Source organism: Rhincodon typus, chromosome 1 (assembly GCF_021869965.1).
Source record: "Rhincodon typus isolate 14 chromosome 1, sRhiTyp1.1, whole genome shotgun sequence".
Taxonomy (NCBI): Eukaryota; Metazoa; Chordata; class Chondrichthyes; order Orectolobiformes; family Rhincodontidae; genus Rhincodon; species Rhincodon typus.
Genome location: NC_063332.1, coordinates 178017789 through 178043865, shown reverse-complemented (window position 1 = coordinate 178043865; position 26077 = coordinate 178017789). Strand labels below are relative to the sequence as shown.

The window sequence follows — 26077 nt, the reverse complement described above, 5'->3', positions numbered from 1 at the left end:
GTCATTTCCTCCTTCACCGTGATAATTTTTCCTGTTTTTACCTCCAACGGTCCAATAATTACTTTCGCTACTCCCCTCCTCGTGACAATAATAAATCAAATCAAATTTATAGCATCCAGTTTCTAAAGCAAAAACTGGTTGAGAGTGATGGTAGGTAATTGCACATAGGATTTACAAAAAGTTTAATACAAAAGGATTTCATTCACTGTCTCAAACCTTGACGAGTAATTCATTAAAATAAAGCTAAGTTGGCATACAGACTTCGTGACGAAGGATCCTGCCAGTGTCACAGCACACCAAACGAGTATTCCAATGGACATGAGGATCTTCCGGTTGTATCGATCACCCAGGTAACCAAACAAAGGAGCCAATATCATGTAGCTGCAGATAAAGACTGAACAGAACCAGCAAGTCAATGATAAAACAGTCATCTCAACATCTGGCCAGCAAATTCCAGATGAGCAAGGGCACAGCATCTGCACTGCAACATGTCCAAATATCTAGCCATTGTCAAAGATAAGGCTGTGGCTCAGATACAGAACCCTGAGCAAGAAGGATCTGTGCTCAAATCCCACTCTAGGGACTCAAACACATTATCGAGGCTAACACCCAGTACAGAATTAAGGGATTACAGATTGATAGAGGTGCTGCCTTTCAGATTGGGTGCTCATTTGCAGCAAAATCTTGTGGATGCTAGAGTTCTGAAGAAGAGTTGTATTGAAATTGAGATGTTTCTCTGGCCACAGATACAACCAGACCTGCTGAGTTTCTCCAGCTTTTTTTTTTAAATGTTGGATTGAGGCCCTGTCTAGTTTCAAAGGTGATTTAAAAAAAAAATCTGTGGCTTTTGTTTTGAAGAAAATCAGTCCTCTCTCAAGCATTACTGAAGCAATGATCTTTCCTCTGTTTGAGAGAGATTACAGCATGGAAATTAGCTGCCATGCTTCCCTTCATTGTAAGAGGTGATTACACAAGTAGTTGCAAAACAGTTTGAAACAACCCGAGGTTCTCTCAGATGGTATATAAACGAAAGTTTCATTTCCATCTAAATGAAAGGAAATAAGGAGGCCATTTCACCTCCTACCTTTTTGTTCAAACATTTCAAAGCGAATCCTACTTACCATTGTCCCACCTTCTTCCCTTAGCTTCATATTTTCTTCCACTTGTCCAATTTTTGTTAGAAAGTAAAGGTCTAGAGTCACAGAATTTTACATTGCAGAAGGAGGCCATTTGACCTATCGTGTCTGTACAGTCTCCTGAGAAAGCTACATAGCTAATCCCATTCGCCAGACCTTTCTCCGTAGCCCTCTCATCCCTTCCAAATACATATCCAGCTCGCTTTTGAAACCTCCTATGGAATCCATCTACACTCTTCTCCCAGGCAGCACATTCCAAATCCTAACAACTGAATAAAGAAATTTCTCACTTCTAGCTCTCTTGCTGACAATCCTGAAGTTGTGACCCCTAGTTACTGACATACCAACCAGTGGAAACAGGATATCCTTCTTTACTTTGTCAAAATTAATAATTTTGAACACCTCAATAAGGTGACCATCTTAATCTTCTCTGCTCCAAGAATAAGCCCAATTTCTCCAGTCTTTCCTTGTATCTAAATTCCCTTGTTCTTGATATCAATCTAGTAAATCATCTTCACATTCAGTCCAGGCCATTAACATCCATCCTTAAGTAAGCTGCTCAGAACTGAACACAGTACTCCAAATGTGGAGTCTGTGCCTCTGTTTATAAGCCCAAGGATCCTATAAGCCTTCTTAACAATTGATTCAACTTCTCTGGCCATCTTCTGAGAATAATGCGCGTGAATCTCAGGATCCTTCAACTCCTGTACTCCCTTCAAAGTTGTACCATTGAGCCAGTATTGTCTTTCTGTTTCTTCTACCAAAATGCATCACCTCTCATTTCTCTGCATTGAAATTAATCTTCCAGGTGTCTGCCCATTTGACCAACTTGTCAGTGTCCCTTTGAAGCCACTCAGCGTCATCATCACTATTCTCCCTAGCTTAACGTTATCTACAAATTTAAGAGATTTTGCCCTCAACACCCAACTCTACATGAGTTATATAAATCCAAAAAAACAAGTGTGCCTGGGGAATGCCACTTTCAACTTGTCTCCAATCTGAGAAATCCCCATCTATACCTGTCCTCTTTCCTCTCTTTTAGCTAACTTCTACTCCATGCAGCCAAAGACCCATCAATCCCAAACATTCCAATTTGCTAACCAAGCTATTATGTGGCACTCTCAGATGTTTTCTGAAAGTCCAAATATGCAACATCCACGGCACTTCCCTCATCCACCTGTGTCACCACCTCGAAAAACTCAAATTGTCAGATGGGATCTGCCCTTGACAAAGCCATGTTAACCGTCTAGTATCAACTTCTTTTTCTCTGTGTATATTTATCTTATCTGATATTATGGCATCCATCAATTTTCCCACTATTGATGTCAAGCTGACAGGTCTGTAGCTTCCAGGATTATCCTTTGTTCCTTTTTTAAATAATATTTGCAATCCTCCAGTCTCCTGGAACTAATCGTGTGTTCAGAGAGACGTGGAAACTTTCTGTAACGGCTCCATGATTTGCTCCCTTAACTTTCTTAACAATCTTGGATGCGTCCCATCCGGGCAATGCGACTTCTCTATCTGGAATGTTGCCAGCCTTTTTTTTTTTTTTTTGCACCTTGTCTTTATTTATCATTATACTGCTCAGTTGCTCAACACCCACGGTTTCAACTAGGCCATTATCACCACGTTGAGATTCGGTCAAGATAGAAGCAAGGTATCCATGTTGGACCTCTGCCATACGTTTGCTTCAGTGAACAATTTACCCCACTTGTTCCTTAGGGCCCTGTTCTATCCTTCGCTAATCTTTTACTACTTTACTAAATCATGTACACATGGTTGACATTTCTTGTTCCTAGGTACATTGTTAAATTTATGTATGTTTAATCCATTTGCCATTTTTGAAACCACTATCTTATTTGTTCTAAAGCATGGTTGGGGCGTGGAATGGATTGCCGGAGAGTGTAGTGGAGTCAGCCTCATTAGGGGCATTTAAGCGGCTATTAGATAGGCATATGGATGACAGTATAAGGTAGGGGTGGAGGTTAGATGCACCTTAAGATTAGGGTAAAAGTTCGGCACAACATTGTGGGCCGAAGGGCCTGTACTGTGCTGTACTGTTCTATGTTCTGTCTCTGAAACCATCCATTTCTATGTCATCACATAAGCTTTATGATATTAGTGAATTTTAATGGAACCTCAAAGACACAGGGCAGTGCCGGGAGGCGTGCTGCTAGAGGAGGAACTACACATGAGCCCCTCTGCAGTTTCTCCTCAGGCTGGGCCTTCCACCTCCACCTTGCCTCTCCCTCTCTGACCCTTGGAAGTTCAAGCTGAGGAAAGTTAACTTGCGACTCTCTGCGTGTCTCACCCATGTAGACAAAAGCAACCCCAGGATTACCCGGTCAAAACTCCGGGGTGAGCAGCCTCTACATCAGAGCTAGCTCCTTCCACCCCAGCTGCGGAATCAGGGAGTGCACTTGGCTGTAGGGGGAGGGGAAAAGAGGAAAACTTATTAAGCACATTTTGGTGCCACAATGAAGAAGGCTACCTTGGGGCATTATCAGGGCACGCCATTTAGCAGCAGTTCATGGTCAAATAATAGGCTTCACTGCCGATATCAGCTACAGTTGGCAGGAACAATGTGTACGCATTGTGCTGCTGGTACCTTTGGCCTTCATGATAATGATCCTTCTATGCATAATGTTGTAGCTGCTGAAGAGTTGTCCAGCAGTGGTTGTGGAAGGGAGGTGCTACTTTCAGAGAAGGTCAATGGTGCAGAGTGACCACAAGTGCTTGTCCTACAGGACTTTGTGCTGGACTTTTGGGGCATATAACCTATGTTGTTGCCCTTTAAAACCCCTCTGAACAGTGTGCTGCAGACCCCTCCCTTACAGGTTGTCATTTGCCCTGTCTATTCAGAGTGTGGTCACGGCCATTTTCTTCCCATTGCACACTTTCTATTTCCAGCATGATGGATGGCAACAGTGAGCATTCCTCCTCCAGCAGTTCTCAGCCTCAGCTGACCTTGTCGATGAGCCTGTGTCGCCCACCCCTTCAAACCCATAGGATTCACACTTCCGCACGTCCCTACCCAGCCCATCTACATTAATCTCCACTGGTTCTACCTTTCCCACTCATGCAGCCGTATGAGGAGGCGGCCATGCTCGGTGTTGTAATTCATCTTTTACCCCATGCCCACTCTTGATGCCAAGTGCCATTTGAGCATGTACAAGCCCCAACCACCAACATCCTTTCCTGTTACACTCTTCCAAGTCATCTTGTACAGTTTTGCCCACCCGCTTCGTAATTGTATTGCACCCTTGTCCAGAGCCTGCAGCTCTCAGTTCTGAAAGCTAAAATGCTGAGGCTCCTGCTGCTATTTCATCACCCCCCCCCAAACAACCTTCTTTCCCCTTAATTTCTGAAGTCCGACCTAAGGGACTTACCGTGACCTACCCCCTGACCAATGTGCCCAGACCCCTGACTGCTTTCTGTAAGTCTCCGAGACTGCATTAGCCGTTTTCCCCTGGACTGTTGATGGTGATGTCAACAGACTGATCATAGCCCACTCATTGTATTGCAGAGGCTGATGAGGAGAGATTGGTTCTGAAGTTCAGAAGGATGAGTGGGGATGTGATTAAAACTTATTAAATTCAAAAAGAGCTACACATCAGATGCAGACAGGATGTTTCCCTGCTTTTTATAACCAGCAGTCACAGTCTCCGGATATAGGATAGACCATTTAGGATTGACATGAGGAGATATTTCTTCACTCAAAGGACAGCGAACTCATGGACTTCTCTATCACAGAAGACTGTGGAGGCCAAGTCACTGAATATTTTCAAGAAAGAAATAGATATATTTATAAAGGCCTGAAAAGATTTGGGGAGAAAGCAGAATGCAGCATTGAGATAGAGGATCAGCATGATCATGTTGGGTGGTGGAGCAGAGTTAAGGGGCATTTGCCTGTTCCGGCTTCTAATTTCTGTGTTTCTATGTCTATGGTTATAGTACTTACTATCAAATTTTTGTGAAACAGATGTACAGAGGAAGGCTGTCCACATAAGAAATTTTTCCACACCCGCTACCTGATGCGAATGCGTTTAACACCAGACTGTTCAAAGATGCTAATATCAACATCATCTGGTTATCTTCTAATTCTTCATGACCTTGATTTAACGCAATCATTGGAAGTTTCTAACTATCGCAGTTTGAGAGGCAAGCGTTCTGCTTCAAATACAGGTTAGTACATCGAACATTATGACTATCATATTCTGAAAGTCGCTGTCTTAAAAACCAGTAAGTTTGTTGATACAATCTATTCCTACTATATTTTGTTGTTAAAATAGTCACTCAGATTGAATTTTAAATTTTGTGTTGATTTCTTCATCTGCTCTGTGGCAGGCATGGTATGATCAATTTGGAAAGATTGTCTTGCTTCTTGCTTCTCCTCGCAATGTGACATGCTGGGCAAGAATCTCCTGCATGCACATGGTGATTTAATGACTTCTCGCTGATGACTGTCTCCCCTCAACTATAACAATGGTGTAGCGGTATTATCACTAAACTATTAATCCAGAAACTCTGGTAAAATTCTGGAGATTTGATTTTGAATTCATTAACAAATCTGAAATTGAGTCACATGTTGATCATGAACCTACATGGGGATAAAACTGCCGTCCTTGCCTGGTTTCTGTCACAGCAATGTGGTTGACTCTTAACCATCCTCTGAAATGGCTATGCAAGTCATTTAGTTGTGACAGCTGCTATAACGTCTCAAAAAGGAAGTGAAACTGGATGTACCACATGGGATCGACCTGGACACCAGAAACAACAATGGCAGAAACAGATCTGTGAACTCCACAGAGTCCTCCGTACTAGATCTGGGGTCTAGAGCCAAAACTGGGAGAGCTGTGTCTCAGAGCTTGACCTCATCATAATTACAGAATCATACTTTACAATGTCCCAGACATATGTCCTGTTCCAGTGGCAGGATGGGCCCAGGAGAGGTAGTGGCACACTGGTATACCAATCAGGATTGTTTTTTCTGGGAGTCCTCAATGTTGACTCCAGACCCCATGAAGGCACATGGGTAAGAAAACCTCTTATTGATTACCATGTACCACAAGACCATAGGTATAGGAGCACAATTAAGCCATTTGGCCCATTGAGCCTGCTCTGCCATTCCATCGTGGCTGGTACATTTTTCAACCCCATTCTCCTGTCTTCTCCCTGTAACCTTTCATCCCCTTAGTAATCAAGAATCTAAATATCTCTGTCTTAAAGACACTCTGTGACTTGACTTCCACAGCCTTCTGTGGCAGTGAGATTCATCGCCATCTGGCTGAAGAAATTCCTCCTCCTCTCAATCGAAAGGTCTTGCCTGTACCCAGAGGCTATGCCCTTGAGTCCTCTTGTACTACTGGGAACCTATCCTCCACATGTACTCTATCCAGGCCTTTCAGTATGCACATTCCCTCATACTCTCACTCACTTCCAAAAGCCATCATGTAGAGACCCAGAGAACTGAGTTGCACCTTGTATGACAAGCATTCATTCCCGGGATCATTCTTGTGAATCTCCTCTTTACCCCACGCCAAGGCCAGTACATCCTTTCTTAGATGCGGGACCCAGAATAGCTCGCAATGTTCCAAATGCAGTCTGATGAGAGCTTTATATAGCCTCAGCAGTACATCTCTGCTTTTGGATTCTAGCCTTCTTGAAATAAATGCTAACATTGCATTTGCCTTCCTAACTGAACCCGCATGTTAATCTTAAGAATCCTTTTCCAAAATCCCTTTGTGCTTCAGATTTCTGAAGCCTTTCCCCCATTTGGAAAATAGTCCACGCCATTATTCTTCCTATCAAAGTGTATATTCTCACGCTTTCCCACATTGTATTCCATCTGCCACTTCTGTGCCCACTCTCCCAGCCTGTCCAAGTCCTTTTGCAGCCTCCCCTCCTCCCCAAAACCACCTGTCACTCCACCTATCTTTGTGTTTTCTGCAAACTTAGCCTCCCATTTCCTTCATCCAGATTGTTAATGTACAATGTGAATAGTTGTGGTCCCAATATTGACCCCTGCCAAATTCCATTAGTCACCGGCTGCCATCTTGGAAAAAAAACCCTGTTTATCCTCAGTCTCTGCCTTCTGCCAGTCGGTCAATCCTCTTATCAATGCCAGTGCCTTGGCTCTAATACCATGGGCTCTTATCTTATTTAGCAGCCTCCTGTGGGGCACCTTATCAAAGGCCTTTCGGAAATCCAAATAGATTACGTCCTCAGAGATAGCAGGAACTGCAGATGCTGGAGAATCTGAGATAACAAGGTGTAGAGCTGGATGAACACAGCAGGCCAAGCAGCATCATCGGAGCAGGAAGGCTGATGTTTCGGGCCTAGACCCTTCATCAGAAAATATCAGATTACGTCCTCCTTTGTTTGACTTGCCTGTTACCACCTCAAAGAATTCTAACGATTTGTCAGTTATGACCTTCCCTTGATGAAGCTGTACTGACTTAGCTTTATTTCATCATGAATTTCTAAGTACTTCCTGCCTTCACATTACTTATTCCTTACATCGTGTAGTGTGGCACTATCACTGCGCTAAACAGGACAGACTTGAAACTGTTGCAGCAACTCAAGACTGGGCATCCATGAGGCACTGTGGGCCATCAACAGCCGCAGATTCACACTGCAACACAATCCACAATCTCATGGCCTGACATATCCCCCACTCAATCATTAGCCTCAAGCCAGGATCAACACTGGTTCAATGAAGAATGCAGGAGGACATGCCAGGAGCAGCACCAAACCCACCTAAAAATGAGGTGTCAGCCTGGTGAAACTACAGAACAGAACTACTTGCATTCCAAACAGTATCAGCAGTAAGTGATAAACAGAGCTAAGTGATCCCACAACCAACAGATCAGATTGAAGCTCTGCAGTCCTGCCTCATTCAGTCGTGAATGGTTGTGGGAAATTAAATAACTGACAGGTGGAGGAGTCTTCTTAATGTGGAAAAGGCATCAGTGCAAAAGGAAAAGCTAAAGCATTTGCAACAATCTTCAGCCTCCGCCAGAGATCCCTGATATCACAGATGCCAGTCTCCTAATCCGTAACATCCCTACAGTGTGGAAACAGGCCATTCAGCCCATAAAGTCCACACCAACCCTCCTCAGACTATCCCAGCCAGACCCACCCCCTACCTTATCCCTGCATTTCCCACCCAATTTAGCATAACCAATCCACCTAACCTGCACATCTTCGGACTGAGAGGGGAAACTGGAGCACCCACAGGAAACCCCCACAGACACAGGGAGAGTGCGCAAACTCCACACACAGTTGCCCAAGGCAGGAATCAAACCCATGTCCCTGGTGCTGTGATGCAGCAGTGCTGACCACTGTGTTGCCCCAATTCACTCCATGCGATATCAAGGAACGGTTGGAGGCACTGGATAGTTTAAAGGTTATGGGCCCTGACAACATTCTTGCAAAAGTACTGAAGACTTGCGCTCTAGAATTTGCTGCACCCCTAGCCAAGCTATTCCAGTACGGCTAAACACTGATATCTACCAGACACTGTGGAAAAATTGCCCAGAAATGTCCTGCATACATAAAGCAGGACAAATCCAACCCAGCTAATTACCACCCCATCGGTCTACTCTCCATCATCAGTAAAGTGATAGAAGGTGTTATCAACAGTGCTATTAAGCAGCACCTGCTTAACAATAACCTGCTACTGATGCTTAGTTTCAGTTTCAGTTCCAGCACAGCCACTCAGCTCCTGACCACATTACAGCCTTAGCTTAAACATGGACAAAAAAAAAGCCGAATTCCAGAGGTGAGAGTGACAGCCCTTGACATTGAAGCCACATTGAAACAAGTGTGGCATCCAGGAACCCTAGCAAAACTGAAGTTAGAGTGACTTGGGGGAAATCTCGCCTTTGATTGGAGTCATAGAACATAGAACAGTAGGACACAGGAATAAGCATTTTGGCTCACTGTGTCTGTGCCAACCAATATGTCATTCTAAACTAATCCCATCTGCCTGCACATAGTCCATATCCCTCTATTCCCTGCCTGTTCAGGTGTCTGTCTAAATGCCTCTTAAATGTTTCTATTGTATCTGCTTCACTCACCTCTCCTACCAGTGTATTTGAGGCACCGACCACTCTCTGTTTTAAAAAAAAACTTTGCTCGCACAGCTCCTTTACACGTTTCCCCTCACAGCTTCAATCTATGCCCCCTAGTATTTGACATTTCTACCGTGGGAAAAACACTTTGACTATGCACCGTATCCATTCCTCTTCTGATTTTATACACTTCTATCAAGTCGCCCCTTGGCCTCCAATGCTCTAGCAAAAACAATTCAAGTTTGTCCAACCTCTCCTTGCTGATACACTCCAATCCAGGCAAAATCCTGGTAAACCTCTTTTGCACGCTCTCCAAAGCTTCCACATCCTTCCTAAAGTGTAGTGACCAGAATTGCACACAGAGCTCCAAATATGGCCTAACTAAAGTTTTATGAGCTGCAACGTGCCTTGCCAACTTTTAAACTCAGTGCCCTGACCAATGAAGGTAAGCATGCCATAAGCCGCCTTTACCACCTTATCCGCTTGTCTTGCCACTTTTAGGGTGCTATGGACTTGCACCCCAAGATGACTCTATACATCAGTGCTCCTCAGGGTCCTGCTATTTCCTGTGTAATTCCCTTTTTGCATTTGACCTCTCAAAATGCATGACATCACTTAGATTAAACTCCATCTTCCATTTCTCTGTCCAACTTTTCTGTCATACTGTATCCTTTAATAACCTTCCTCACTATCCACATCTGCACCAAACAGATTATCTACATTTTCAATCCAAATCATTTTTAAACATATTTATAAAGTAACAGAGGTACCAGCATTGATCCTTGCAGAACATCACTGGTCACAGTCAGAAAAATACTCCTCCACAACTACCCTCTGTCTTTTATGACCAAACCAATTTTGTATTCAACTTGCCAACTCACCATAGATGCCATGTGATTTATCTTCTGGACCAGACTACCAGGAGGGACTTTGTCAGATGCTTTAGTAAAGTCCTTGAGGACAACTTCCACTGTCCTACCCTTATCAATTATCTTCGTTAACTTCCTCAAAAAACTCAGTCAAGTTTGTGAGACAAGATCTCCCCAGCATAAAGTCATGCTGACTATCTCTAATAAGTCTATTCTTCTTCAAATACTTGGCACATAGGAAAATGGTGGTGGTTGTCAGAAGTCAGACATCTCGGCTCTAGGACATCTCTGCAGGAGTTCCTCATGGTAGTGTTCTAGGTTCAACCATCTTCAGTCATAGGTGGGGATGTTCGCCAATGATTGCATAATGTTCAGCACTATTCGTACCTCCTCCGATACTAAAGTGGTCCATGTTCAAATTCAACAAGATGTAGACAATATCTAGGCTTGGGCCGAAAAGTGACAAGTAACATTCATGCCATACAAATGTCAGGCAATGACCATCTCCAAAAAAACAGACAATCTAACTACCACCCTGAATGTATAAATTTCGGCATAGCTGCTTCCTCTCCTTCATTTGAGTACTGAGTAAAAGCCTAACTTGTATCCCGTCTTGAAAAAGTGGATGATTCAGATAGTAATTCCAGGGTGATTGACAGTCATAGAATTGTACAGCACAGAAGCAGACCCTTCTGTCCAACTTGTCCATGCCGACCTGATATCCTGAATTAATCTAGTCCCATTTTCCAGCACTTGGCCCATATCCCTCTAAACCTTTCCTATTCGTATACCCATCCAGATGCCTTTTAAATGTTGTAATTGTACCAGCATCCACCACTTCCTGTAGCAGCTCGTTCCAGACACACACCACCCTCTGTGTGAAAACGATGCCCCTCAGGCCGCTTTTAAATATTTCCCCTCTCACCTTAAACCTATGCCAACTAGTTTTGGACTCACCCACCCTGGGGAAAAGGCCTTGGCTTTCCACCCTATCCATGCCCCTCATGATTTTACAAACTTCTGTAAGGTCACCCCTCAGCCTTTAATGTTCCATGGAAAATAGCCCCAGTCTATTCAGCCTCTCCCTATTGCTCAATCCCTCCAACACTGGCAATATGCTTGTAAATATTTTCTGAATCCTTTCAAGTTTTACAACGTGCTTCCAATAGCAGAGAGAGCAGAATTGAACACAGTATGCCAAAAGTGGCCTAACTAATGTCCTGTGCAGCCGCAACATGACCTTCCAACTCCAATACTCAATGCACTGACCAATAAAGGCAAGCATACCAAATGCCGCCTTCACTATCCTATCTACCTGTGACTCCACTTTCAAGGAACTATGAACTAGCACTCTAACGTCTTTTTGTTTAGCAACACTCCCCAGGACCTCACCATTAAGTGTATAAGTCCTGCCCTGATTTGCCTTTCCAAAATGCAGTACCTCACATTTATCTAAATTAAACTCCATCTGCCACTCCTCAGCCCTTTGGCCCATCTGATCAAGATCCTGTTGTACTCTGAAGTAACTTCCTTTGCTGTTCACTACTATTCCAATTTTGGTGTCATCTGCAAACATATTAACCATACCTCCTGTGTTCACATCCAAATCATGTATATAAATGATGAAAAGCAGTGGATCCATGGTTTTGGCGGGAGTGTTGGGGGGTGCTGGTGTGTGTGTGTGTGTGTGTGGGTGGGGTCTGCTCTTTGGAGGGTCAGTGCAGACTTGCGGGCCTGAATGGCCTGCTTCCATACTGTAGGGATTCTGAGAACATATCCAGCAAGATTATTGTCTGTTGGTCATACGGATTTCATCCTGTATTGCATTCACCAACTGGATTGAATGCTAAAACAAATATATCGGTCCACATACTTGACAGTAATCATCGTTAATGTTTCTACTCTAAATCTAATGATTCCACTCATTTTAAGTGGTTGAGAAGCATTTACATTTCACTGTAGATCATAAAAAATGCTCAAGTTACATGATTCCTTGTCCAAAAAAAAATTAGACATCTTTTTCTTTTTGGTCACCAATTTTTGGACCTTCTGTCCTCAGCCACTCCCATCTCTACTTTTTGGTATAGCTATTTATTCTATCTCTATTTGGAAATCTCTATTATTTTATAAATGTACTGGTAATTTTGAATCGTTAATCTTTTAAATACTACCTGTGTGCTTTTATGTCTAGATTTAACCATGTCGTCTTGCAGCTTACCTGGTTTACGATCACAACATCATCAAATAAGCACAAACCAGAACTCTGAAAAAGACCCATCACAGTCTTGTGTTCGGATGGAGAGAGAAGGTAATGGTGATAAATCAGAGCAGTATGTAGTATTAGTTTTCTTTTTGTAAGCCTTCTCCTTACAACATGAGTTTGTTTCAATTTCTTTAGTGTTAATAAGTGAAAGTGATGATTAGTTTCAACTTATTTAGTTGAGGCAAAAATGAGAAGCCAACTTTGAAAACATCTAACATTATCATAGGTCCATTGCTAGCAATATAAAACAAAAACAAATTTGATTAAACAGGTAGTAAGAGCTCCAAGGAGGAAGCATCGAAAGAAACTTGCATGGAACATCATAATGAACCCAAACAAACAGCAGACTTGACAGATATTCTGATTGGCAGGGTGACACTTGTAAAGATGTGTGTTGTGGCCTCAACTGTTTCATGTATTGATTAATGAATTATGTCTAAAGACTAGATACATTAGATATAGAAAGCTACATTATCACAGATTGCCATTACTGAATTTGGAACCTCTGAATGGCTGCTTGACAGACTAACTACATGTGAAAAGTTGTGACAAACAGATTTAAAATAAGCAAACATTCTTGGGTCCAAAGCAGATACCCTAATGATAGTTTTAGGGTACTTCCTAGATGATGCAAACTGAGAAACATTGGAGATCTGAAGGGTTTTGTAGTTCATATAAAAAATCATGAATGGCTGTAGAAATTAATCAAGAATGGTACGGAATGCTGGCTTTTAAAGCTGGAAGACTAGAATACTGTGGATGGATGTTATACTGTAGCTGTACAGGAGAGGCCTGGGTTATTAATGTGTTCTGTTCCTGATTATGTCCATAAGTTGATCTGTACACAAGTTGAAACGCAATTCAGTACCAAACGTCCATTAGTAAGTATGAGCAAATGTTCACATGTTGCATCCTTAAAATTGATAGTAATATGGAATCCCATTCGTACAAGTTTTTGTAAGTCGGATATTCATAAATTGGGGCCTTTCTTTACAAAGTTATCGTCAGCTACGTAGAGTCATAGAGATATACAGCATGGAAATAGACACTTCGGTCCAACTCGTCCATGCTAACCAGACATTTGCCAGTTTCTGGGGCTCAACCGTTTTGGGCAGCATGGTGGCTCAGTAGTTAGCCCTGCTGCTTCACAGCAGCAGGGACCCCGGTTTGATTCCACCTTGAGTGACTGTCTGTGTGGAGTTTGCACATTCTCCACACGTCTGTGTAGGTTTCCTCCCACAGTCCAAAGATGTGCAGGCTAGGTGCATTGGCTATGCTAAATTGCCCATAGTGTCTCGGGTCGGGGGTGGATCTGGGTGGGATGCTGTTTGGAGGGTCGGTGTGGACTCGATGGGCCAAATGGCCTATTTCCACACTGTAGAGATTCTGTGATAGTCTATGATATCTTATATAAATCTAGTCCAATTTGCCAGCATTTGGTCCATATTCTTCTAAACCCTTCCTATTCATGTACCAATCTAGATGCCTTTTAAATGTTGTAATTGTACCAGCCTCTACCACTTCCTCTGGCAGCTCATTCCATACATGCACCACCCTCTGCGTGAAAAAGCTGCCACTCAGGTCCCTTTTAAATCCTTCCCCTCTCACCTTAAACCTATGCCCTTTAGTTTCATCTGCAAATCTACTAACCATATCTCCAGTGTTTAAACATTGTAATTGTGGGACCATTACACCCTGGGGAAAAGACCTTAGCTATTCACCCTATCCAGTTCCCTCATGATTTTATAAACCTCTGTGAGATAATCGCTCAGCCTCTGACGCTCCAGTGAAAATAGCCCTCGCCTACTCAGCCTCTCCCTGTAGGTCAAACCCTCCAACCCTGGCAACACACTCGTAAATCTTTTCTGAACTCTTTCCAGTTTCACAACATCCTTCCTATGGCTGAACCAATGTGCTGTACAGCCGCAACATGACCTCCCAACACGTATACTCAATGCACTGACCAACAAAGGCAAGCATACCAAACACCTTATTCATGATCCTATCTACCTGCAACTCCACTTCCAAGGAACTATGAACCTGCATTCCAAGGTCTCTTTGTTCAGCAACACTCCCCAGGACCTTACCATTAAGTGTATAAGTCCTGCCTGGCCCAAAATCTAGCACCTCACATTTATCTAAATTGAACTCCATCTGCCACTGCTTGACCCATTGGCCGATCTGATCAAGGTCTCATTGTATTCTGAGGTAACCACCTTCGCTGTCCACCGTGCCTCCAATTTTGCTTTCATCTGCAAACTTACTAACCATATCTCCAGTGTTTAAACATTGTAATTGTGGGACCATATTTTAAGTAAGACATATGGGTATGTGAGGCATTACAGAATAGATTTACTAGAATTCTAAGTAAACATGGATGAAATAGCTGAACTCGAAGGGCAGTGAGGGTAACTCCCCTTGACATTGACATTGAAACAGCATTTAACTAAGTGTAGCAACAAAGAGCCCTATCAAAACTGAATTCAATGAAATTCAGTAATGGCAATCTTTGATAATTTGTCTTTCTATATCTAATGTTGCTAATATTTATACCTACTTCATTAATAAATACGTGAAATAGTTGAGGCCCAAACATTGATCCTTACAAATCTCAACTTGCCAATCAGAATGTCTGCTAAATCAGATTTTTTTTTTTAGGATCATTATGATGCCAATTTCTTTTTATGCTTCCTTTTTAGAGCTCTTACTGTTTAATTAATTTTGGTTTTTTTGTCTTATATTGCTAGCAATGGACCTATCATAAGTTAGAGATGTTTTTAGGGCAAGAAATTCCTCAGGGTAATGTCCAAAGCCCAACCATTTTCAGCTGCTTCATAAATGAGCTTCCTGTACCATAAGATCAGAAGTGAGAATGTTTGCTGCTGATTGCACAATGTTTGGTACCACTTGTGACTCCACAGATATTGAAGAAACCCATGTCCAAATGCAGTAAGGCCTGGAAAACATTCAGACTTATCAGCCCATTATACTGCATGGTCCCGTTATCCCTCTGTCTTTACTATCTAGAAATCTATTAGTCCCTGTTTTAAATAATACGCTATGACTCAGCCTCTACAGCTCTCGGGTACAGAATCCCAAGATACACCATCCTCTAAGTGAAGAAGTTCTTCCTCATCTAAGTTTCCAATTATCATATTCTTTATAATACATCTAGCATTATTAGGTTGAGAGGTATGTTGTGTCCTGTTTCTTTCAACTAAAGAACATTGTAGTATATACCTGATGCTGTTTTTAGCTCTATCAACTGTTATCCACAAGTTGTGTTCTTATAGTATAAATTGCAATAAAAAGTGTTTAGTCAGTCTTGTGTTTAGTCTGTTTGCTGCACTGATTGCATTTTAAGACAATATCTTGTGTCATCCAATCTGCTATTAACTGATAAAAAGTTGTTATACAGTCATACAGCATGGAAACAGACCTCAATGGTCCAACCATTCTATGCCAACCATAATCCCAAACTAAACTAGTCCCACCTGCCTGTACTTGGCCTATGTCCCTCCAAACATTTCTTATTCATATACTTATCCAAATGGCTTTTAAATATTGTAATTGTACATGGATCTAACATTTCCTCTGGAAGTTCATTCCACACACGACCCACTCTTTGTGCAAAACAAAGTTGTCCCTCATGTCTTTTTTTAATCTTTCTCTTGTCACCTTAAAAATATACCCGCTAATCTTGAAAGCCTCCACCCTAGGAAAAGCCACTTTCATTCACCTTAGTTATTTCCTTCATGATTTAACAACCTCTATAAGGTCATCCCCTCAACCTCCTCTACTCCAGTGAGAAAAGTACCAGCTTATCCAGTCTCCTGTTATAACTCAAACTTTCCATTCCTGGCAACACCCTGGTGAATCTTTTCTGAACCCTCTCCAGCTTAATAATATCCTTCCTATAAGAGGGCAACCAGAACTGGACACAGTACGCCAGAAGAAGCCTCACCAACATCGTGTACAACCTCAACGTGATGCCCCAACTCCTATAGTCCATGGTCTAAGCAGTGAAGGCAAGCGTGCTAAATGCCTTCTTAACCACCCTGTCTACATGTGATACAAACTTCTGAGAATTATGTACTTGAGCCCCTGGGTGTCTCCGTTCTAAAGCACTACCCAAGGCTCTACTTTTAATTGTATAAATGCTGGCCTTGTTTATTTTAGCAAAATGAAATACCTGGCATTTATCCAAATTGACCTTGATCTGTGACTCCTAAGCCAATTGACCCAATTGATCAAGATCTCTTTGTAATATTAGAAAACCTTCTTCACTGTCAACTATGCCACCAATTCTGTTGTCATCCACAAACTTGCTAACCATGCCTTCTATATTCTCACATAAGTCATTCATATAAATGACAAACAAAAGTTGACCCAGCACCGATCCATGTGGAACACTGGTAACAGGATCAAGTCCAAAAAACAACCCTTCACCACCACTCTGTCTCCTGCCATTAAACCAATTTTGTATCCAATTGGCAAGCTCACCCTGAATCCCATGTGGTCTAATTTTACTAATTAGTCTACGATTCAGAACCTTGTCAAGGGCTTTACTGAAGTCCAAGCAAACAATCCAAGTCTACCACTCTGCCCTCATCAATCTTCTTGGTTATTTCCCCAAAAAATTAAATCAAGTTTGTGAGACATGATTTTGCTCGCTCAAACCCATGCTGACGATCCCTGATCATTCCTTGCCTATCCAAATGCATGTAAAACCTATCCTTCAGAATCACCTCAAACAACTTAGCCACCACCGAAAAGGATGAAGGATATCGATAAAGTGAAAGGAAGGTGTCTTTTCCCTAGGGTGGACGCTTTCAAGATAGCGGGCATATTTTTAAGGTCTACAGTTCCCAGGCTTCTCCTTACATCCCTCCTTAAACAAAGGCACAACATTAGCCACTCTCCAGTCGTCCAGCATCTCACCATAGTTATACATGATACATATATTTCTGCAAGGGGTCCGCAATTTCCTCCCAAACTTCCCACAACATCTTGGGATACACTGGATCAGGTCCTGGAGATTTATCCACTCTTTATATTTTCTAAGATCACTGGCACTTGCTCTTCTGTTATGTGAACTATTTTCAAAACATCAATATTTATTTCTCTCCGCTCTCTAGCCTCCACTTCTTTCTCAACAATAAATACTGATGTGAAACATCCATTGAATATCTCTCCCATCTTCTGAGGTTCAACTCGAAGGTGACCACTTTGATCTTTGAGGGGCCCATGTCTCTCTAGTTGCTGTTTTGCTTTTAATGTACTTGTAGAATCTCTTTGGATTATCCTTAATCTGCTTTATTTGCCAAGGCTATCTTATATCTCCTCTTTGCCTTCTGATTTTCCTCTGAAGAATGCCCCTACTCTCTTTATACTCTTCAAGAGATTCAATTGAACCCAGTTGTCTATATCTAATGCATGATTTTTTTTTTTATTCTCAACTGGAGTCTCAATATCTCTATTCATTCATTGTTCCCTAATCCTACCAGCTTCACCTTTCAATCTAACAGGAACATACTGCCTCTGAACTCTCTTACACTGACACTTCTGAAGGCCCCCAACTTGTCAATCATCCCTTTATGTGCGAATAGTCTATTCCAGCTTTGAAAGTTCTTGTTTCATACTATTAAAATTTGTCTTACTCCAATTAAGAACTTTAACTTTTATGGAAGACTTATCCTTTTCCGTAACGATTTTAAAACTAATAGTATTATGACCACTGGTCACAAAGTGTTCCCCTACTAATACTTCAGTCACTTGCCTTGCCTTATTTCGCAAGAGAAGGTCAGGTTTTGCTCCTTCTCTAGTAGCAACATTTACATATTGATAAAGAAAATTCTCTTTAACGCGTTTAACTAATTCTTCATCATCCACACCTTTAACACTATGGCAGTCCCGGTCAGTGTTGGAAAATGAAAATCCCTGACTATTACAACCATATTATTCTTACGTATATTTGAGATCTCTCTACATGTTTGCTTTCAATTTGGGAGTGCTATAGCATAATCCCATCAAGGTGATCATCCCTTTCTTTCTTTTAATTTCGACCCATATGTTTTCACTGGATGATTTTTTATTTTTAGAAATATCTTCTCTAGTTACAACAGTAATGTTTACCTTAATCAAAAACTTCACTCCCCCTCCTCTTTTGCCTCCCTTCCTATCCTTCCTATTACATCTGAAATCTGGAAAATTGGGCTGCCAGTCTTGCCCACCCCTCAGCCAAGTTTCTGTAATAGCTATGACATCCCAATCCTGTGTTTCCAAATATGTCCTGAGTTCGGCAGCCTTACCTATAAGACTCCCATGCATTGAAATAAATGCAGTCTAACTCTTCAGAGTTACTTTGTTCTCTGAATTGCTTTTGCCTGCCTTTTCTAATTAACTTGTCCATTTCAGATTCAGAACAGTCCTTCTTTCTATTTACTCTGTTAATTAAGGAACACCCCCCACAACCTTCTAATAATTTAAAGTCTCCCTTAATAGAGCTAGCAAATCTCCCCACTAAGGCATTGGTCCCTTTCCAGTTCAGGTAAAACCCATCCTTTTTGAACAGGTCTTTTCTGTCCCAGCAGAGATCCCAATGATTCAAGAACTGGAATTCCTGAACATTACACCACCTCTTCAGCCATTGTTTTATCTCCTTTATCTGTTTCTTCCTTCCCTCGTTCGAGCTTGGAATGGGAAGCAAACCAGAGCTTACTACTTTTGACGTTCTAATTTTTAATCTTCAACCTGACCTCTTATATTCAGTATGTAAAGCCTTAATCTTTTCCTTAATGATGTCATTCCTGCCAACATGTGCAATAACTTCTGGCTTCTCACTCTCCCTTTTAACAATATGCTTCAAACATTTTGAGACGTCCTTAATCCTGGCATTGGGAAAGCAACATACTATCCTAGATTTACACTCACTGCTGTAGAATCTCCTGCCTGTGCCCCCGACAGGAGAGTTCCAAATAACAACTGTTCTTTTAAGTTTTGTCAAACTCTACCTAACATAAGATTGATTTTTAGTGCCCAAGATTTGACTGTCTCCTTTTTTTTTTCCCCCTCTGAGAGACTATCCCTTTCAATGGTACCCAAAACTGAATAACTGTTTAAGAGAGGAATAGCCACAGGAGACTTCTGAATACCTTCTTACCTTTCCTGACAGTCGCCCGTCTATCTGACTGATCCTGCTGTATGATTACTTCTCTAAATCTACTAGCTATCTAACTCTGTCTCTTGTATTCCCTCAATGACATTAAGTCTAAAAAGAAGCAGCTTTATTAGCATCTTGTATATAAAATAAACTACTTTCCCTACCTAAAGAATTAATATTAAGCATGCAAAAAAATATAAATCTTAAACGAAATCAACCACTTAGCTGAACAATCGCATTAAAATTGACGCATCCTCAAGTAGTCCAACAGACAGCTTTCAATATCCTGATGTATAAAAATGTCTCACTCCAGAGCATGTCGGCCTTTCTAAAAACTCTAAACACAACTCTATTTTTAAAAAAAAACACTCCTCCAAGATTTAAAAAAAATCTCTTTAACAATGTTAAGAACATAATCTCTCCTTCTATGCACATCATTTCTTTCTAGTGTCTAATTTAGAAAAAAAAGCTTGAGCCATCCACATGTAGGCCTCTCCAAAAGCTCCGTAAACACAACTCTGTTTTTTAAAAAAATGCTTTTTTTTGTTTTGCTTTTTTGATTGTAAAAGAAACAAAATGAATCAAGAAAAGAACCGTGAAATTTTTTAAAATCTATAACATAAAATAAAAGGAGATGTAATAAGAAATCTAGAAGTAAGGTTGCAATCGCAGTAGCAGCTGCAATATCCATGCTACTCTCAATCCACCATTTTTTTTTGTGAGGGGATTGTAACATTTGGTTCATTGCTGATTCTTCTTTGAGCTATTTTCTGGGCAATTTTTGAGAGTGGTGGTTTGCCATTGCCTTCCACTCCTTTGAAGGGTGAGGAGACAGGTCCCTGGTCTACCTCAGCCAGAACAGGAATTGAATTTGTCCTGTTCATGTTGGTCTGAACCACAAGCTAACCATCTAGCTAACTGAGATAACAAGGTGTAGAGCTGGATGAACACAGCAGGCCAAGCAGCATCAGAGAAGCAGAAAGGCTGATGTTTCGGACCGAGACCCTTCTTCAGAAATGGGGGAGGGGAAGGGGGTTCTGAAATAAATAGGGAGAGAGGGGGAGGTGGACAGAAGATTGATAGAGGAGAAGATAGGTGGAGAGGAGACAGACAGGTCAAAGAGGCGGGGATGGAGCCAGTAAAGGTGATTGTAGGTGGGGAGGTAGGGAGGAGATAGGTCAGTCCAGGGAGGATGGACAGGTCAAGGGGGCGGGATGAGGTTAGTAGGTAGGAGATGGGGGTGGGGCTTGAGGTGGGAGGAAGGACAGGTCAGGGAGGCGGGGACGAGCTGGGCTGGTTTTGGGATGCAGTAGGGGGAGGGGAGATTTTGAAGCTTGTGAAATCCACATTCATACCATTGGGCTGCAGGGTTCCCAAGCGGAATATGAGTTGCTGTTCCTGCAAACTTCGGGTAGCATTGTTGTGGCACTGCAGGAGGCCCAGGATGGACATGTCGTCTGAGGAATGGGAGGGGGAGTTGAAATGGTTCGCGACTGGGAGGTGCAGTTGTTTAGTGCGAACCGAGCGTAGGTGTTCTGCAAAGCGGTCCCCAAGCCTCCGCTTGGTTTCCCCGATGTAGAGGAGGCCACAATGGGAACAGCGGATGCAGTATACCACATTAGCAGGTGTGGAGGTGAACATCTGCTTGATGTGGAAAGTCTTCTTGGGGCCTGGGATGGGGGTGAGGGGGGAGGTGTCGGGGCAGGTGTAGCACTTCCTGCGGTTGCAGGGAAAAGTGCCGGGTGTGGTGGGGCTGGAGGGGAGTGTGGGGCGGACAAGGGAGTCACGGAGAGAGTGGTCCCTCCGGAAAGCAGATAAGGGTGGGGAGGGAAAAATGCCTTTGGTGGTGGTGTCGGATTGCAGATGGCGGAAGTATCGGAGGATGATGCGTTGGATCCGGAGGTTGGTGGGGTGGAACGTGAGGACAAGGGGGATTCTGTTTTGGTTGTTATTGCGGGGAGGGGGTGTGAGGGATGAAATGCGGGAGACACGGTCGAGGGCGTTCGCGACCACTGAGAGGGGGATGTTGCGGTCCTTGAAAAACGAGGACATCTGAGATGTACAGGAGTGGAGTGCCTCATCCTGGGAGCAGATGCGGCGGAGGCGAAGGATTTGGGAATAGGGGATGGCATTTTTGCAGGAAGGTGGGTGGGAGGAGGTGTATTCTAGGTAGCTGTGAGAGTTGGTGGGCTTGAAATGGATATTGGTTTCTAGGTGGTTGCCAGAGATGGAGACAGAGAGGTCCAGGAAGGAAAGAGAGATATTAGAGATGGTCCAGGTGAACTTAAGGTTGGGGTGAAGTGGATGAACTGTTTGAGGTCCTTGTGGGAGCACGACGCGGCGCCGATACAGTCATCAATGTAACGGAGGAAGAGGTGGGGTTTTGGGCCAGTGTAGGTACGGAAGAGGGATTGTTCCACGTAACCTACAAAGAGGCAGGCATAGCTTGGGCCCATGCGGGTACCCATGGCCACCCCCTTTTTCTGTAGGAAGCGGGAGGAATTGAAAGAGAAGTTGTTGAGGGTGAGGACGAGGGTTGCAGGAACAGCAACTCATATTCCACTTGGGAACCCTGCCGCCCAATGGTATCAATGTGGACTTCACAAGCTTCAAAATCTCCCCTCCCCCTACCGCATCCCAAAACCAGCCCAGCTCGTCCCCGCCTTCCTAACCTGTCCTTCCTCCCACCTATCCCCTCCTCTCACCTCAAGCCCCACCCCCATCTCCTACCTACTAACCTCATCCCGCCCCCTTGACCTGTCCGTCCTCCCTGGACTGACCTATCTCCTCCCTACCTCCCCACCTACACTCACCTTTACTGGCTCCATCCCCGCCTCTTTGACCTCTCCACCTATCTTCTCCTCTATCCATCTTCTATCCACCTCCCCCTCTCTCCCTATTTATTTCAGAACCCGTTTCCCTCCCCCATTTCTGAAGGAGGGTCTAGGCCTGAAACGTCAGCCTTCCTGCTCCTCTGATGCTGCTTGGCCTGCTGTGTTCATCCAGCTCCATGCCTTGTTATCTCAGATTCTCCAGCATCTGCAGTTCCTACTATCTCATCTAGCTAACTGTCTTGTTAATCATTGCACAGGTTATATTTTAAAATTTCAGTTTATCGTTTATAGAATATGATAATCTGCAATTTGTTGCTTGGTAGTATGGTACTTGAATGCAGCTGACAAGGGAAACACGTTGCCAAAGCTTTTCATCTTTTGCTTACCATGACTAATAAAAGAATGCTAGATTTCAAAGAATCACCAGAATTTATACAAAAATGACTGGTTGGCAAGTTGATTCTTCTTTGTCTGAGGCATTGTCATGAAGAAAACAACTGGGAACTCCTTGCTCTCCATGCTTTCGGGCACTTTGAGAAACATGCAAGGCTTAAGTATGTGTTTTTTTTTGTTGGCAGAAAGCGAGTTTCTACATATGAATGTATGTCACACCTGCCAAACATGAATGAAGCTTATTACAAGTTTGCTGATCATCTTAAATTTGGTAGTACAGATCTTGAGTATTGCTGAAAAATGCCATATTGTATCAAAGGTAAAGTTTACATCTTGCACTCGTCAGGCCCGTTTGCAAGAATACCAATTTGAGGGGAAAACTAACTTTTACACTGCATAAGAAGAGAGTGCTGATTTGTTTGTTTTCATTCTTTAATGGGATGAGGCATTGCTGGCTAGGTTATCATTTATTGCCCACCCCTAATTGCCCAGAGGGCATTTTAAGAGTCAGCCACATTGCTATGGGTTTGGAGTCGCGTGTAGGCCAGACCAGGTTCAGATGGCAGATTTTCCTCCCTGACAAATTGGCAATGAATTCACGGTCATCATTAAACTCTTTCAGAACATTACCTGGGTCTCTGGGTTAAGTCTAGTGATAGTACCACAAGGCCGTCGCCTCCACGTAGTTGCTAAGTGAATTCTGGTAGATGCTTTGCCATGAAGAATGCACTCATTGACAATGATTGACATTTAACTACCTGACTAAAACCAGGCAAGTTGACTGAATGGTCAGGTCTTTGCCCTGAAATATATGCCAACAAATGGCTGATACCTGTTTTATTGAGTTGAAACATACACAGTGCATGAACATGTTTGTTCTGTCTACAAGAAAAGGGCCTTGTGTATTAATATGTAGCTTCCACTATATGCAAGTGCACCATATGAAAGTCCGACTGATAATCTGAAAATGTTGTCAAAGTTATCAGTGTAATACATCACAGGTTCGGGATTATCTAAATGGCGGGTTGCATCTAGTATTGGACACTTGAATGCAAGTTTTGCAAGTCAGTACTTGTTGTGACCAGCTGAAAGGATGTGTTGTTAAATACTGTCTGCCAGTCTTTGGGACATACAGCAACATAGCTGCATTCACCATGACATTGACATTTACATACCACATGACTCCAATGTGTAATGGGCAGAATCTCACTTTGGCCTGACAGCAGTATCCTGTTAGTGTGAATGAAGTTTGTGTTGCTACTGCTTATTTGCAGTGTGTAATAGCTAGCTTTATCTGTTAGTCTAATGTTGGCAAAATGTTGCCCTTCCTGGGTAATTGGATGTCGACTGGGCATTTTTCAAGTCTAGGAATGATTGTCTTAGGGCCTTTAATGATTTGCATATGTAGCAAGAAATGATCTGATCAAGATAGCCATTTATCCTGCAGAATACTTTTGATGCACCCTATTTCAGCATCAGGTTTGAATGGTGATACATATGGTTTGGGCCCTATTTATGAGATTGTAAGACCGGTCTTATTAACAGTACTTGGAAATATAGGAATCTCAATATGTATACTGACCAGTGAAGATAGGTTTGCACTAGACTGTATTAGAGAATCTCCTGGTCAATTTCTCAATAGTTTCTCAACAAAACATAGTTTATTCAAATTAGACATTGAAAAATGAGAATTCAGTTGTTATTAATTGGTACGTTCTCCATGGCAACACCCCTCCCAATCAGAATCCAATCAGCGCTCTCCTCTCATGCAGCATCATGTTGGTTTTCCCCTTGCGAATTGTCCTGATGATTGTAAGATGAAAAACTGCATCAAAAGGTGCCTTTTGACAGCAAAACTCAACATCTTAAATTTGGTGTTAGTGTAGCTGTAAGCACACTGAGGATTGCTCAGCAAATACTGCCCAATCACAGAATCACATCTAACAGCGGATATTTTGTTTTGGGCTTTGCAAGCACGGGCTGATTTAGGACTGTCTGTACTATGCCATTTGTAAACAACTGGAGGCATGTGCTGTTTGATTCAATTAGCCCATCAGCGGGTGTGGCCTGACTCCTGGCATTGGGTTGGCATTTACTCAGGGACCTATTCTTCATGAACAAAATTAATACCAGTGTGCCTTTTTGACTTTCGCTTTCTCCGTAGCCACACTATGGCCAATCAATTCCCGATCACTTTCCTCCTGTAGTAAAAGTTGTGATTGTTTGAAATTTTTCTTTTTATCCTAATGGGTGCAAGACAAAAAGTTCAGTAACATACCTCTTCAGCAATAATCTGCAATTTTCTAATGCTATAAATTTATTAAAGTCAACGTAATAATTTAAGTACAAATTTACAGATTGTCTAGACACTGCATCCCATAGCTTCAAAATGACTAAATTTATATTACAGCTGAATTTCCAAGAAATAGCCTTGAAGTTTTAACACCAGAAATTCCTGCAGAAAGAGATCGAGGGAATTGTATCACATCATTACAACTCCATCCCAAAGGCTGGGCTACATTAATTAGATGCACTAGCATCACTGATGACCAAGAGGTGAGCGGTTTCGATAATATTTCAAATCTGAGATGATTTGTTTCAGTGTAGAGGGCATAGACATGGAACGATATAGCACAGGAACAGGCCCTTTAGTCATGGCTTCTTTTAGCCCTAATTCCTTGTTTAAGTTCTTTCTTGCCTCCTTTATATTCCTCAAGGGCCTTATCAGATTTCAGTTTCCTTTTCTTTTTGACTAATCTTTCAACACGACCCCCCACCCCGTCCCCATTTAGTAGCTGACTCTCAAACAAACACTTCATAGTCTGGCCGTTTTTTAACCTGTAACTCAACTTGTGTGTGCAACCATAACCAAGCATGGATAAGTCCTGTTGCACTAGCAGGACAGACCCAATAGGGGTAGTATACAGTCTGGTGAGAGTTGTCCTTGGTGTCCTTAGCATGACTTCGGACCCCATGAAGTCTCATGGCTTCAGGTTAAACATGGGCAAGGAAACCCCTTGATTATCATGGACTGTCCTCCCTTGGCTGATGCATCAGTACAAATCTGTTTTGAACAGCACTTGGAAGATGCACTAAGGATGGCAAGAGGCATTTTGGGTGGGAATTTCAATGTCGACCACCAAGATTGGTTCGGCAGCAAAACTGCTGGTCAAGCTGGTCGGTTCCTAAAGGAATCAGAGATAGTAGGAACTGCAGATGCTGGAGAATCCGAGACAACAAGGTGCAGGGCTGGATGAACACAGCAGGCCAAGCAGCATCATAGGAGCAGAGAGGCTGCGATAGGGTTAGGGTTAGGGTTAGCTGCTTGGCCTGCTGTGTTCATCC

At 42.6% G+C, this 26077-nt stretch overlaps 1 protein-coding gene across 1 annotated transcript in view; it reads left to right on the top strand.

Moving 5' to 3' along the window:
• The window catches only part of wdr32 (WD repeat domain 32), a 55452-nt gene that overhangs the window by 26376 nt on the left and 2999 nt on the right, over nt 1-26077 (top strand). Inside the window, exons 4-6 of the mRNA XM_048620517.1 lie at nt 5119-5321; nt 12272-12388; nt 25143-25288. Coding sequence (XP_048476474.1) covers nt 5119-5321; nt 12272-12388; nt 25143-25288 — 466 coding nt within the window. The remainder of the gene's footprint in view (nt 1-5118; nt 5322-12271; nt 12389-25142; nt 25289-26077) is intronic.